Source organism: Carya illinoinensis, chromosome 2, assembly GCF_018687715.1.
Source record: "Carya illinoinensis cultivar Pawnee chromosome 2, C.illinoinensisPawnee_v1, whole genome shotgun sequence".
NCBI classification, from domain to species: Eukaryota; Viridiplantae; Streptophyta; class Magnoliopsida; order Fagales; family Juglandaceae; genus Carya; species Carya illinoinensis.
This window is the reverse complement of record NC_056753.1, coordinates 15,773,403-15,789,040: the sequence shown is the minus strand read 5'-3', so window position 1 is coordinate 15,789,040 and position 15,638 is coordinate 15,773,403. Positions and strand designations below refer to the sequence as shown.

General features: G+C 33.9%; 1 protein-coding gene across 1 annotated transcript; it reads left to right on the top strand.

Annotated features, from left to right (window-relative positions):
• The first annotated feature begins 296 nt into the window (after positions 1 to 296).
• Positions 297 to 2,752, top strand: LOC122294454 (tyrosine-sulfated glycopeptide receptor 1-like). The gene has a single exon (XM_043103203.1). It carries the CDS (start codon positions 298 to 300, stop codon positions 2,509 to 2,511), a length of 2,214 nt encoding a protein of 737 aa, XP_042959137.1. The 5' UTR covers position 297; the 3' UTR covers positions 2,512 to 2,752.
• Positions 2,753 to 15,638: the final 12,886 nt, after the last annotated feature.

Genomic DNA, 15,638 nt, shown 5'->3' with positions numbered 1-15,638 from the left:
CTCTAAAATATCATGTTGCATTTCGTGTCAGCCGGGGCGGACGCTACGTTTATACACGTTCAGAAGACAAAAACGACAGCCGACCAAACATTTATATAGTGTATATAAATGATGAATAAAATAATTCATTTATTTAGTCAACTTTTCAAGTCGGCCTTTCACTTTCGGAGTAATTACAAAGAGATGTAACCAATTAGCAATTCGCATATCTATTGGCTTTGCTCTTCCTTCCATTTCGTCCACGAAAAGCTAATACATAACGAGTCTTCTTCTCGTCAGACATATCAAACAAGAAGTATGGCAGACTTCACCCCTCAATACCTCCTCTTCACTTTGATTCTCTTAGGCACTTTCTCTTCAAACCATGGATGCAACCAAATTGCCCGAAAGTCTCTATTATCCTTACCCTTCACTACTTCGTCTCCTCCATTAAACTGGTCTTCCATTGATTGTTGCCTCTGGGATGGTATTTCTTGTGATCATAAAGGTAGAGTCACTCATATTTGGTTACCCTCTAAAGGCCTCAGAGGCAGCATATCTTCCGTTCTTGGAAACCTTTCACGTCTCTCTCACCTCAATCTCTCTAACAATTCATTTTCAGGTCCTCTGCCTACTGGATTCTTTTCAAGCTGGAACCAACTCAGGGTCCTTGATTTGAGCAACAACCATCTAGCTGGAGACATTTCTTCACTATTTTCTTCTAATGGCTGGCCTGCCTCCATTCAAATAGTTGACATCTCTAACAATGATTTCAATGGGATGATCCAATCTTTGTTCCTCCGGCGAGCATGGAATTTGACAGAGCTTAATGTCAGCCACAATAGCTTCACAGGTCATATTCCTTCCTCTCTTTGCATCAATTCTCCCTCAGTTAGGCTCCTCGATTTCTCTTTCAATAATCATAGTGGTCAAATTCCTACTGGACTAGGGAGATGTTCAAAGCTAGAAGTTTTCCGAGCAGGTTTTAACTATTATCTCTCCGGACAGCTTCCACATGATATATACAATGCAACAGAGTTGACAGAAATCTCCTTACCTTTCTCTAATCTCTCAGGGCCTATTAACAGTGACATTGTGAACCTTACGAAACTCACAATCCTTGAGTTATATTACAATCAATTCAGTGGCAAGCTTCCTCTGAATATTGGAAAGCTCTCCAAATTGAAGCGCCTGCTCCTTCATATGAACTACTTAACAGGCTCTCTGCCTCAATCTTTGACAAATTGCACAAATCTCATTGAATTGAATTTACGGTGCAATTTATTTTGTGGATATATTTCGAATCTTAATTTCTCTAGCCTTCAACAACTCACTATACTTGACCTTGGGGGTAATGAATTTACTGGCATATTGCCAGCAAGCCTTTACTCGTGCAAGTCCCTCAAAGCAATTCGACTTGCCCAAAACAGATTGGAGGGAAAAATTATGCCAGAGGTGCTTCAATTGAAACTCTTACAATACCTTTCACTCGGCGACAATAAGCTAACCAATCTCACAGAGGCAATCACAGTTTTGTCGGGTTGCAAGAGTCTTAAAATTGTCATCCTTCCAGTAAATTTTCAGCATGAGGCAATGCCTAGTGATGACAGTATAGTTGGTTCTTTCGGATTCGAAAATTTACAAGTATTGGGTCTTGGTGGTTGCCAACTGACTGGTACTTTGCCTTCATGGTTGTCTAAACTAAAGAAGTTAGAAGTTCTGGATTTAAGTTTCAATCGAATCATAGGATCAATTCCTGGTTGGTTGTCAACTCTTCCAAGGCTATTCTATTTAGACTTATCCAATAACCTCATTTCAGGTGAATTTCCAAAAGAACTTTGTGATTTGCCAGCATTGGTATTAAAACAGACTGCACCTCCAGTTGAGCAAAGTTATTCGAAGTTGCCAATTTTTGTCTCCAAAAATGGTACCATTTCCAAAAATTGTACCTTTAACCAATACACTTACCTCACCTCCATGCCACCAGCGATATATATTGGAAACAATAGTCTTAGTGGCAACGTTCCCATTGAGATTGGCCATTTACTGCAGCTTCATGTGCTGGATCTTAGCCACAATAGCTTCTCAGGAAACATTCCATGCCAGATATCTGAGCTCACAAACTTGGAAAGATTAGATCTCTCTGCAAATAAGTTCTCTGGTGAAATACCAGCATCACTAACTAGTCTACATTTCTTGTCGTGGTTTAGTGTTGCAAACAATAACCTCAACGGAATGATACCATTAGGCACTCAACTCCAGAGCTTTGATCCCTCTGCATATGAGGGCAATCGTGGACTTTGTGGTAAACCACTTCCACATGAGTGTGCAAATATTGTTAGCCAAAACAGAGACAAGGAGATTCAAGAGGAGAAACATGGGCTTCGAAATCTAGGGTTTAAGGTTAGTCTGGTGCTTGGTTTTATTACAGGATTTTGGGGTGTCTGTGGTCCTTTATTATTTAACAACTATTGGAGTGTAGCATATTTCCAATTCCTGGACAGCTTGAAGTATAGTATAAAGCACAGCTAGCAAGGTGTGTGGCCAGATTGCATGGAAGATCTGAAATCTACTTATAATATATGCCATGATTTGTTCTCCGAGGGGTTGGGAGAAGATAACTTCCTGTAGGATTGAAAATTTGACAGAGATTCCTACTCATCCAGTACACTCAGAAAAGAAGTACTCTTTGCATCAGTTTTTCTTTTAAGAGCAGAGACATACATAGAGACACAATGTTGAACTGTCAAGTTTTTCTTTTTGTTTAATTTTGTTGTAGACACTACAATGAATATTCAGCTTTAACCTAGTTATCTATTGTTGTTTGTTTTGTAAATATTGTCTTCTAAGGCTTGCTTGATTTAGGGCATGTTTGGACAGGCAAAGAATTATCAGAATTCTAAAAACTTTCGTATAATTTCATTCTAAAATATCACTCAAATACAAAATATTTTATAACTTTTTCGTGTAGTCATTACCTAATCATTATCCAAGCATAAAAACTAATACAATTTTTACAAATTTCAAAACAAAACACAAAAACCAATATAATTTTTACAAATTTAAAAACAAAAATAATATTCAAATAGTTTTTTTAACTTTATAATATTTTTATTTAACTTTTTCTGTTTTATTTTCCAAAACCCAATAAAATATCTTCACTCAAACCATTTTATTATTATTCACAAATTTTGAAATATTCCAAGTGCCCAAACATGCCTTACTCATTTTTGTTTTTCTATCTTTGAGGCTAACAGTTTGTACCACAAAGAAGTTTTCAATTGCTTCAAATGTCTTACTTTTCAATAGCTAGCAGTTTGAAGTGAGCAAAGAGGGGAAACGCTTTCATGAAACCCATTTTCTATTTTTTCTTTTTCTTTTCTATTTTTAAGGAAAAAAGCAAATGGGAGTATAGGGAAATGATGAGTAATACATACATGTAAATGATTAGTAATACATACATGTAAATGATTAGTAATAAGTAATGCTACGTACAATCGTGAAATGTGTAAATAACATACAGTCGCTTTGAAAAATAATGAGGTTTATTATTATAAATTTAACTTTTTTCATATGGATTCTGTATTTATTCATTTTTTTTTTTAAAAAATGATCATTATATGACACTTGCGCACTCACAATTACAACTATCTAAAAATGTCTAAACTAAGTCAATTTTACTACGTATAAGTGGCGCAATTTTTTTTAATTCTTATGCATGTTTTTCTTGGACAGAAAATGGATGCGATTTCTTGACAATGAATATCTTTTATGACATGAAAAATTCTTTGTTATCTTTTTTCTCTTTAATGATTGGACTTTTTGGCTGATCATCCTAGAAAGTGATAAAAATTAAGATAAAATAGAAACGGAGATGCAGTAGATAGAAGGAGAACGAATTAAGAAGATAGATTTTAAGGGCTATATCTTGAAATTCTCAATTGTTATTGAATATAAAGTTTAGATCTCTATTTATAAGAAAATTATATGGAGGTGAGATAATGTTAATATTATACATTATGAAAGTCAAATTTATTGATTTGAAAGTTAAGAAAAGCAAATCAGTTACTTAGCATAATATCAAATCAAGAATTTGATTTGAAATATTTTCTAACGAGAAATGCTACACATCATCCCACACCACACACTTTATATATTAAAATAATATTTTTTATTTTTTTTTATTTTTTATTTCATTTTATTCTTATTAAACTAATTAAATTATTCTATTTATCATCTACACATTACATATTTATTATAGAAAAAATGAAAAAAAAATTAAAATAAGTGTGGTGTGTGAAGTGTGAGGATGATAAGAAGAATTTTCCTTTTCTAACATCTCCTCAAACTCAAAGCGAAGAACTTTGAAATTTGAGGGCAACCATCATATTCGATGATTGATCTTCAATTAGATGATCAAAGGGCTAACAATAGGCCAAAAAGATTGAACGAATAATGAGTTAAGTATAGTCTTGGTCAATTATAGGATGAAAAATAAAATGTAAAAAATGGTTTGAGGTTTCAAACAATGCTTACAACATACTAAAAATACCCTTCAAGTAACAAATAAGCTAGTAAAAAAATGCTCTTTACTAATAAAGATACTTAAAAGTCATTGATTCCGACAAAATAAGGTCGAGCAACGATCAAGATTACATGAGAGAGGTCAAGCCAATTGAAAGATTGAGCAAAAAGACATGATCTACGGGATTAAGCTTGGTGTCACCAAGGGTTATGATACCACGATGGAAATTAAGATGACATGGAAATAAAGATGAAGAAGAGAGGAGAAAAATGAGGGAGGGACTTTAAGGGTTACATCTTTCACTATTCTCAATTGTGGGTGAATAATGTTTTTAGGAAATGAAAAGATCATTTAGAAAGCTATGCTATATATATATATATATATATATATGTTATGTATATATATATATACTAAGGGGGAGTAACGTGCAAAGCACGTTTGTCTAATTTTATGAAATGATTATTTGTAAAATATAATATATATTTTATAAAAATTATTGATGTCACTTAATAATTTAAGGCATATTAGAGAAAATAAAAAAAATTAGTTCAAAATATCATATAATCCAATATATGTTTATAACATCTATAATTTTAGCAAAGATATATACAAAAAATTTAATAAAAGTCTAACACAAATGGTAGTTTAAAATATGTGTCGTTTGATGTTTGTATTATAATTCATCAATTTATGTCATTCTGTAGACAATCAATAAAGACAACATTGAAATTCTTATTTTGTTGTTGGTTGAGTCGATCAGGGACAACATAAAGTTAAAACATAATCTTTTTATAAAATTTGTAGTATAATATTTTCTATATATAGTATATATATAAATCATAAAATATATTTTGAAATTGTTGGCCGAATTTACTCTTTCTTTATTAGCTCAAGAATCACAACTTTTGTCACGTGCCTATCATAGCAAGTCCACGTATGGAATATGACTTAGCGGAAGCTACGTCCTACTACCATGGGGAAAAAAAACACTTTGATTAAACACATTTGTATTATATATTATATGAGATTTTTAAATTTGGAATACTCAATAATCTGAGTTAATGAAACGTATAATACACATATATTATACTTAGGGATTCAGGTCTTATGCACCTAATACACTTGTATATGTTAAGGAGAAAGAGAAAAATATAATAACTAATTTTTAATTACTTATTATTATAGAAACTATTAAGTATTATAATTATTGAGATTAATAAATCATATAATAACATTGAATGCTATCTCTCTTAACATTTATATCTTTATTTTATGTGCCAAACCGTTAAAATAAATGGTGTTAACTTTAATGGAAAAACAAGAAAAACCGTTAAAACAAGATTTTCCATTTCATACACACTTTTTATATATATATAGAAGATATATATGTATCTTATGCATTCCTTTGGTTGCCCATTTTAAATGTAATCGTTATCATAAATGTGATGCATGAGTATGATGAAATGGATATTTACTGAATGGTAAGTATCCCATGTTTATACGTGCGTGTTAGTATGAAGTTAATGAAACGAAGGATGCAGAAAATGAATGAACGATGAAAGGAAATGAATGAATGAAGGCATGAAAACTTATATGAGGGGCTAAATGAACGTTTATGGAGTTATGGTATCAAATGGAAGGGTAGATTGCAACGTGATGATGACTCATTAATAGACACCGGTTCAATATGTCAGACTTCCCTCGTCATCAGGATGCTAATTTTAACACACGGAACATAACAACGTGCTGATCAATGAAAGTGAGAATGTAGAAAACATTTTATATCAATGAATGATGAAGAACTTAATGTTCTTTTTTGTAAATAGATTATTTATTTAGTAAGTAATGTGATAGAATGTGAATGAGAATGAAAATGTATGACTCAAAATATTCAAAGCATTTTATTTTAAAGTTATTTTTACTAAATATTCAAAGCATTTTGTTCTAAGAGAATCACACGTGGCTACCATATGGCATGCCACGCCATTATCCGTTAATAAAATAATCTTATACGAATAAAAAATATTTAATATTTAAAATATAAAAAAACATGTAGATTGATTGTTTTGTTATCACTTGATCGGTGAATAATTTTGGTCACTGATTATTTATTATTTATTTATTATTTTCCCGAGTGATATAATTTTTTATTCAAATTATATAATATCTCTATTTAAAATATTTTTATGAAAAAAATGGTAACGAGACAAACTTATTATTTAGAAGTTATAAAATAGAATAATGTTATATATAGTTCAAGTATAATACGTAACTACCAAACAATTATTTTTAGAAAGAGTATGATTTATTTTTAAAAAATTAATATTTTTATATAAATTTTATATTTATTATATTTTTAAAATATTTATACGAGGCTTGTATACTCATTATTGTCAATATCATTCCTCTCTAAAATATCATGATGCATTTCGTGTCAGCCGGGGCGAACGCTACGTTTCTACACGTTCAGAAGACAATAAAGACAGCCGACCAACCTGCTTTTCCTCTTTCTCCACGAGGACTAGCACCCAAAAAGTCTTGTGCCAAAGTTACCCTTTCTGGCTTCAGGTATTCACATAGACGCCACCAAAAGTTCAGAACTACCAGAGCATTGTTACGAAAAATTCTGTTCAATTTTACGCATGCAAAATTCTCGTTGCATCATATTTCAATCATTATAATTTTTTTAAATTATTATATAAAATAAAATAAATAATTTAATTTTTTTTAATTTTAATACAAAAATAATATATTTTATTTTATTTATTTTAATTTATCTCATCTTATTTTTTAAAACAAACGAAATCTTATATTACATATATATATTTTTTATTAAATATATAATGTTTCTAGATAATTTATTTATTTAATTTAATAATTGTAAAATAAAAAAAGTGACGTGGATGAGGGGCAATTTTTTTTTCAAACATTTTTTTAAACGCTTGAAATATTTAAAAAATTATTAAAAAAATCATAAATTCATTTAAAAACATTTTTTGATTATTAAGTAAAAAAAAAACAATTCAATTGATGAATTTTGTCCGTGAGTTTTATAGGTGGGAGTAGTATTTTTTTTTTAAAATAAAAAATTAAATATAATATGCTGTATAGAAATGATGAATTGAACTCTATTGATATTATATAACCTCATAGCTTAGAGCATTGGCATTGGCTTCATCAAAGCCAATGCCAAATGCAAAAATAGATGAATCGAAGAAAAATATGCTGCATTGGATTAGTCAAACCCAGAAATGGGTAACTTTGACCTACAGTAAATGTATCGGGTCTTTCATATTTGGAAAGTTACTGTGCACTCATCTTCACATTATTTTAGTCTATTTTATTTATTTACCGGTCACTTTTCGTTTCCCTCTCTCCCCGTTCCCTCCCGCGATTTCTCTTCCCGTTTCTCTCATTTTCATTTCTTCCAATCACTTCGGCTCTACACTTCGAATCTTCGCAGCCATTCGATTCTTCAAGGGCAAGAACACTCGGCTCTACACGATCTTCTTCTCCAAAGGAAGCCGGTTTGTTTTCTCTCCCACTGTCTCTCTTTCTCTCGTTTTTAAGCTTTTTTTGATTCTTCCTTGGATTCTTGGTGCAGAATCATTCGGGGGTTTCTTCTACCGGTTTCAAGTAGATCAGATTCGTGCGGAAGGCATCCGATTTCAGGTTCGACCGATTGCTTTTCTTTTTGAACCCTAATCTTGGATCTGTTTTTTATTTCCATTCAGCCCCGATTGGGGCTTTTGCTTTCGGTTGTTTGGGTGGAAAAAATAAATGGTTTTACTGAGCATTCGACTGAAGTTGGGTCATTGATTTTGTGAATTTCTTGCAGATTTTCTTCACCAGTCAGTCCCTTCGGCTCAAGCAACTACACTCATTCTGGTATTGTAGTTACTAAAACTGTAAATGGTTCGCTATATGAAAATTATTTTTGGGATTGTTTTGGTGAGATGTTTGGATTGACTCGATTGAGAGTAAAAAAAAAAAGATGAGAGAATTTTAAAAAATTCTCATTTGACAGCAAGTCTTTGGGATCAAATCAGGGCTGAGTTTTTTTATTTCAGTTTTTTCCTGATCAAAAGCACTGAATTTTTATGCTATTAATTAGAAACACCTGTTAGGAGTAGTAGAATAGAGATAAAGGCTTAACAATTGAAGTATTTTATTTTCTGTATTTCACATTATTTTAAGATGGTTGTATATATTTTTATAATCATTGCTCTGGTGGTGCCGCTTTGAGCCATCTATTTTTGTGGGCTAAGACTGATTCTGGGATGGTAAAGGAAATCTTAGAGTTTGTTGCTTATCCTGCATAAGTTATAGTAATGTATTGGTTAGTTGTAATTATTCCTTATCTAAATAAGGGAAATTATTTGTGCATTTTTGTACATCCTGTGTTTGTATTATTCTGTTTGGAAAAAGATTGTGTACTAACATCATTTAATCAAAAGACTGTTAAATGGTTTTCTCCTGTGAGAAAAAAGTGGGTATGGCTTATAACGTAGCATGGAACTCCATGTTTATCCCCCAAGCTAATCATGACTATCTGATGTTGGAAATCCATGATGCATAGAATTTTAATGATATCTGAGTTCATACTAGCTACAGATCATGTTAAAGCTACTTCATTTCTCTGCAACTTTCTTTTCCCATTTCAAGCTTTAGTTTGTATAAGATATGCATGATTTCTTTCTCCCAACCTACTCCATATCCTTTTATCCATCTGATATAGTATTCATTCATGTTGTTCGAGACTAGTTGTTGAAGACCAAAATTAAAGAGCTCCTTAATTTGGTGAAAACGAATGAAAAGACGTCCAAATGACAGCAATTAAATTTTGCATATTGACCATGATCTTTTAAATAATTAACCTAAGTTGTATATATTAAGGGTACTTAATATAAATGGTTTTCTATTTTTTTATACTGTTTTTCTGTAAACTGTCTTGCTGGACCTTGTTTAATGCAAAATACGTTGTATGTGCTGCTGTTTTTCTGTTTTTGCTGGACCTTGTCTGACAACTTCAAAATTGTAATTTTTAAAGGATGGACAATCTTTTGGAGGAGGACCCATTCTTCACCACTCTCTTACAAAGTGGAGGAGAATGTCCTATTACCACTCCAACCTTCACACCCCATTCTAATACTTTGGTCAGCCCAACTCCCATTCACGGTGAAAAGAGGCCTCCAACAAAAAAAGTTCAAAGAGGAGCTTCTTTCACTGTTGAAGAGGATAACGTACTTGTCTCTGGTTGGCTGAACATTAGTATTGATGCTTAGCCACAAGACTTCAACATGAAGCATGTGGCTGGGCAGCCACTATGATAATGGATGACTTTCTATTTTTTTGAATGGAAATACATTGGAATTTCTGAATGTTAGTTTAGTTTTTGGACTTGGTTTTGTGGACTAGAAAATCTGTGAAGTACCCATTTTTTGGAAGTGTTTGTGGATCTGTTTGTATGTGATAAATCTTGTAATTGCTGGAAGTATTTGGTGAATGGAGGTTGTATTCTTAAAGCTGTTCTGTTGGATCTGTTTGTGGAGTAGAAAATCTGTGAAGTACCCATTTTTTGGAAGTGTTTGTGGATCTGTTTGTATGTGATAAATCTTGTAATTGCTGGAAGTATTTGGTGAATGGAGGTTGTATTCTTAAAGTTGTTCTGTTGGATCTGTTTGTGGACAATATATATGATAATGGTGTCATTTAGTTAGGCTGATTTTGTATGCTTTTCTGATTGCTGTATATTCCTGTTTTGAGCCTGTAATGTTTATGTCAGTACGCTGAATTTGTTTACCAGTTTTAGAATCTGAATTTGTAGAGTTGTGTATAGATAAATCCTTGTTTTAAGAAGCTGGTTTTATACGAGATGTGTAGCTTTTAATCCACTGAATTTGTATTTTTATTTAAGAAGATGTTGCAGCTGTATGTCATTTTCCTTTATATCCAAAAAAGCATATTGTGCAACTGCCTTCAATGGATATACTTATTTTTCTATCCATTACAGTTAATAAAAGGCACAATTTATATACTGCCTTTTCCATAAATATATATATAGTAGGTTTAAATATCAAATTAAATTATTAATATACATATAGTAGGTTTAATTACAAAATATGAAAAAAAAAATTATTATTAAAAATATAATATTATATTATTATTTTGATGAATCTAATGGCTAATCCAATGTGGGATTATGGATAGGAAGATTTTATGATTCAACAAAACATATACTTTTCATCAAAATTTAGCATTGACTTTGATGAAGCCAATGCCAATGCTCTTAGAGTGCCCTCTTTGCCTCGTCATCTTACATAGAATCAGGTAATCTATTAAATTATATATATAGATATTTAAAAAATAAAGAAGTTGTTTGAATAATAAGATAAAATGAGATAGTTTTAAATAAAATACTATTAGAATATTATTTTTAATAATATTATTATTTTATAATTTAAAAAATTGAATTAAAATTTAAAAAATTTAAATTATTTATTATATTTTATATAAAAATTTAAAAATAATTATAATAATTAAATAAAATGAGATGAGATTGATTCACGTGAGCGTACTTAATACTCTCAATTTTTTCTATCTTTTTATATTTTTTTTCACTTTTTTAATAAAGCACGTGCACCACATGATATCAATGGATAAATCATAAAGTGAGCGTATGACGAGACGGCAGAGTAGTTTCTCTTAGGGGTGGGCAGCAGGGCTCCGGAACCCGCTGCCCCGCCCCGTTCGCCCCGCCCCCGCATAGGGCGGGGCGGGGCGCCCCGCACCGTAGGGGCCGGGGCGGGGGGCCCCGGCCCGTATCCCAACCCCCAGCGGAGGCGGGGGACGGAAACGGACCCCCCCCGGTCCGTGTTTCCCCCGCCCCGCATCTATATATATATATAATATAAATATATAATATATTATATATTATATATATATATATAAGTTATATAAGAGAAACGGCGCCGTTTTGTGGTGGACAAAACGGCGCCGTTTAAATTAGTAGGTTAATAATAAAACCCACTAATTGAAACGGCGCCGTTTTGTCCACCACAAAACGGCACCGTTTCTCTAAAGGCATTAACCCATAACCCAACCCCTCCCCCCCCGATCCCCTGATTCCCCTCCCCTCCCCTCCCGAGTCCCTTCACGGCTTCACCCCCTTCGGCCTAATCCATTCGGTGTTCCCTCCTCCCACCGGCAACCAGTCCGGCCGCCGCACGTATTCCATCATCCCTCTCTCTCGCACGACGCACGAGACCGGACGCACGCCGCACGGTAACATTTCTCCTCCCCTTTTGATTTTCTCCGTTTGGTTATTATTTTTTATTTTTTTTTTAGTTTTGATCGGAGATTGGAGGTAGGATGGGGTTGAATCGGAGATGGAGGATGGGATTGTTTGGATTGTGTGCTGTGGATGTCTTCGGATTGTGTGATTGTTTGGATTCCCGATTGAATGGTTTGTTTTTTTTTTTTTTTTTTGTTAATTTCATTGTGATTCGGACCCCTAAATTGATTTAGGGGTTTCATGATTGAAACCCCTAAATCAATTTAGGGGTTAGGGTTTCGGATTGGAACCCCAATCCGAAACCCTAATTTGATTTAGGGGTTGAAACCTAAATCAATTTAGGGTTTCGGATTGGGGTTCCAATCCGAAACCCTAAATTGATTTAGGGGTTGAAACCCCTAAATCAAAATTAAATTTTCATTAAAAAAAAAAAGTCACAAAGTTTATATATTCTAATTGAAAAGTTTTAAATGTATTTTTATCAGAGTTGCATTTTATTTTTATATTTTTTAGACGTTGGAATAGAGATAAATGATTGGACAAAAATTAAAAAATCTAAATATTATAATATTTAAAATAAATTTTCTTATTAAAGTGAAAATTTAATAAGATAGTTTTTTTAGTAAGATAGTAAATTTCGAAAAAATATATATTTTTCTGTCATAAATTATTATTTCTTTTGTCATGTGGTAAATAAACTATTTTTTTTTATCATATATCTCATTTTCATATTTTTTAAACATCTTTCAAGATTTTAAAAAATTTAAAAATATACCAATATACTAATATTAATGTCAGCAACTATTAAGAATTGAATTTTATAAAATTAAATATATGAAAAGTAAAAATGAGAGAACAAAACTATGAAGCATATTATCAAGCAGTTTTTGTTTTATTTAAAAGTTTTAAATAATTATAACTATTAGATAATTAAAAGTACTTAATACATCAATAATAGTTATGAATGTACTTTTTGCTGATTGTGTTGGATTGTAGTTTGATTTTTTTTTTTTTTTTTTGTTGGAAAATCAGGAATGTCTTCGGATTTCAGTGATAGCTCGCCTTCCCCAGCCAACACCCCTACCCCAGAAACTAACCCTACTCCTACCCCTATAACGAGTACACATTGCCCTGCTCCGAAGCCCACACAGGGCAAGAAACCTGTATCTATAGTTTGGCAACACTTTACCAAACTAAAGGGTGGGGACCCCAACAACCCACAAGCTAAATGTAATCACTGTGGGAAACTGTATGGATGTCACTATAGGAAACATGGTACATCCCAGCTGAAGGTCCATCTAGAGGAACAATGCAAGAAGAGTCCAATATTAAAATCCTTAGTAGAGAAGGGCCAATCTAGACTAGATATTAAAATGGCTGATGGGAGTAGTGGGGCCGGGGGGCCAACATTGAAGGGGTATACGAAGTATAACCCCGATGAGTGTAGAAAGAAGTTAGCTCGTATGATTATCATGGACGAGTTGCCTTTTCAGTTTGTGGAGGGTAAAGGGTTCCAAGAATTTGTCCAAGAGTTGGAACCCAGATTTGTACTTCCTTCTCGTCACACCGTGGCAAAGGATATTAAGAAGATGTACCTTCGTGATAAAGATGTTTTGAGAGGCCAACTCGCGGGTTTGGTAGTTTGCCTCACTACCGATACTTGGACTTCTATCCAAAATATGAATTACATGTCGTTGACTGTGCATTTTGTTGATGCTGATTGGGTTCTGCACAAAAAGATTATTAAATTTTGTCAAATAACTGATCATAAGGGTGAGACGATTGGGAAGGCATTGGAGGCCGCAATAAAGGAGTGGGGGTTGGAAAAGGTTTTGTCTGTGTCAGTTGATAATGCGTCATCTAATGATGTCGCATTGGGATATCTAAAGAATTATCTTAAAGATGCAAATAAGACATTCTTGGGTGGTGAATACTTGCATGTTAGATGTGCTGCACATATTTTGAATTTAATTGTGACTGAGGGGTTGAAAGATGTTGATGACTCGGTTGCCCGAGTTAGAATGGCTGTGAAATGGGTGAGGTCTTCTCCTTCAAGATTGGAGAAATTCAAAGTTGCTGCAAAGGCTGCGGGCATAACATCGAAGAAGGGTCTTTGTACTGATGTTCCTACCAGATGGAACTCAACCTTCTTGATGTTGGAGGCGGCCCAGGAATATAAGGCAGCCTTTCAATTATTGAGTGATGAAGACATCCAATATGTCAAATACTTTGATGAGCACGGGGGATCACGAAAGCCTAATGATGATGATTGGGTGGTAGTTTCTACTTTCGTTGATTTTCTTGGATTATTTTATGATGTCACGTTGAATATATCTGGTTCTTTGTACCCTACATCCCATGGGTTTTGTCAACAAATATGTAGGGTAAAAGAAGAATTAGAAGATATGCGTAGGGGTTCCAATGAAAGGATGAGGGGGATGGCAAGTTCCATGATGCTAAAATATGACAAGTATTGGGGAGATTTGACTAGAATGAATATTTTCTTATATGTGGCTGTTATTCTTGATCCCCGTCTGAAAGTTTCAGGCTTGTTATATGGGTTGGGACTTGTTCACGATCAGGTATGGACTGACATTATTGGTGAATTGGCCCGAGATACCCTGAAAAAATTGTATGACGAGTTTATGGCAATTAAGGGTGGTACTACAAAAAAGACACATACACCGACCCCAACTCCTTCTACAGACATCGTGACCGGGCCTCCTACAAAGAAGCGCAGAATGCCGTGGACTAAGACCCTCGCACAGAATCCCACACTAGTCCATCAATCTACGGAGGTCGTTTCTGAGTTAGACAACTATTTGTCAGCGGATATGGTCCAAGATGATGATGATCATTTCGATATATTAGGATGGTGGAAGAATGCCTCAAAGAAATATCCCATCATTTCTGAGATTGCCCGCTGTATTTTGGCCATCCCTATTAGCACCGTTGCCTCAGAGTCAGCCTTTAGTACCGGAGGTCGTATATTGGATCCTTTCCGTAGTTCATTGTCTCCTACAACTGTAGAGGCATTGATATGCACACAGAGTTGGACGATAGGAAAAGATATTCATGTTCCGGATATTTTAGATTTTAAGGAGACCGATGAGGGTGGTGATCAGTCTGGATTTGGACCACCTGGTAATTATTTTTTATTTTATTATTTTAATTTTTTTATATTCAATTCCATTTCATCGTTATTAATTTTAATATTAATTTTTGTAGTAACACATGAGACGTCTAGCACCTCTGCAACATAAAAATGTGTTCAAGCCCGGGCCGCCCCAACTGTCACACCTCTTGACTCAAAGACAAGCCACAGCTGACAAGCCTCTTTAGAATGATCAATTTTTAATGATTTGTAAAAATTTTGTATGCTAAAATTTGTAATGTTGATACAATGTCCTTTGGACACTTTTATGTTTGTAATTTTGTAATTGTTTAGCCTTTCAATTTTGTAATAGCTTAGTTATTATTATTAGTTTATTACGTATTAGACATAACATTTTTTTTTTCTTTTAAATTTCGGAAATTTTTTTTTTCTTTTTTACCTATAATTTTATGGGCCCAAAATGGCCCATTGCTGAGATTTCTGGGCCCAAAATGGCCCAGAATTTGCTTCTGGGCTCAAAATGGCCTAGAAATTGCGTCTGGGCCATTTTCGGCCCAGAAATTGCCTCTGGGCCCAAGGCCCAGAAGGGGGGTGCGGGGGGCCGGACGGACTGGCCCCCCACCCCGTACCCCGTCATGCGGGACGGGGTACCCCGCCCCCGCACACCGGTGGCGGGGGACGGGGTGGATTTTCCCCATCCACCCCATGCCGGGGGGGGGGGGGCT

Bases quoted from the DNA above. Each gene is read 5' to 3' on its own strand.
- LOC122294454 (XM_043103203.1), top strand. From the start codon at position 298: ATGGCAGACTTCACCCCTCAATACCTCCTCTTCACTTTGATTCTCTTA.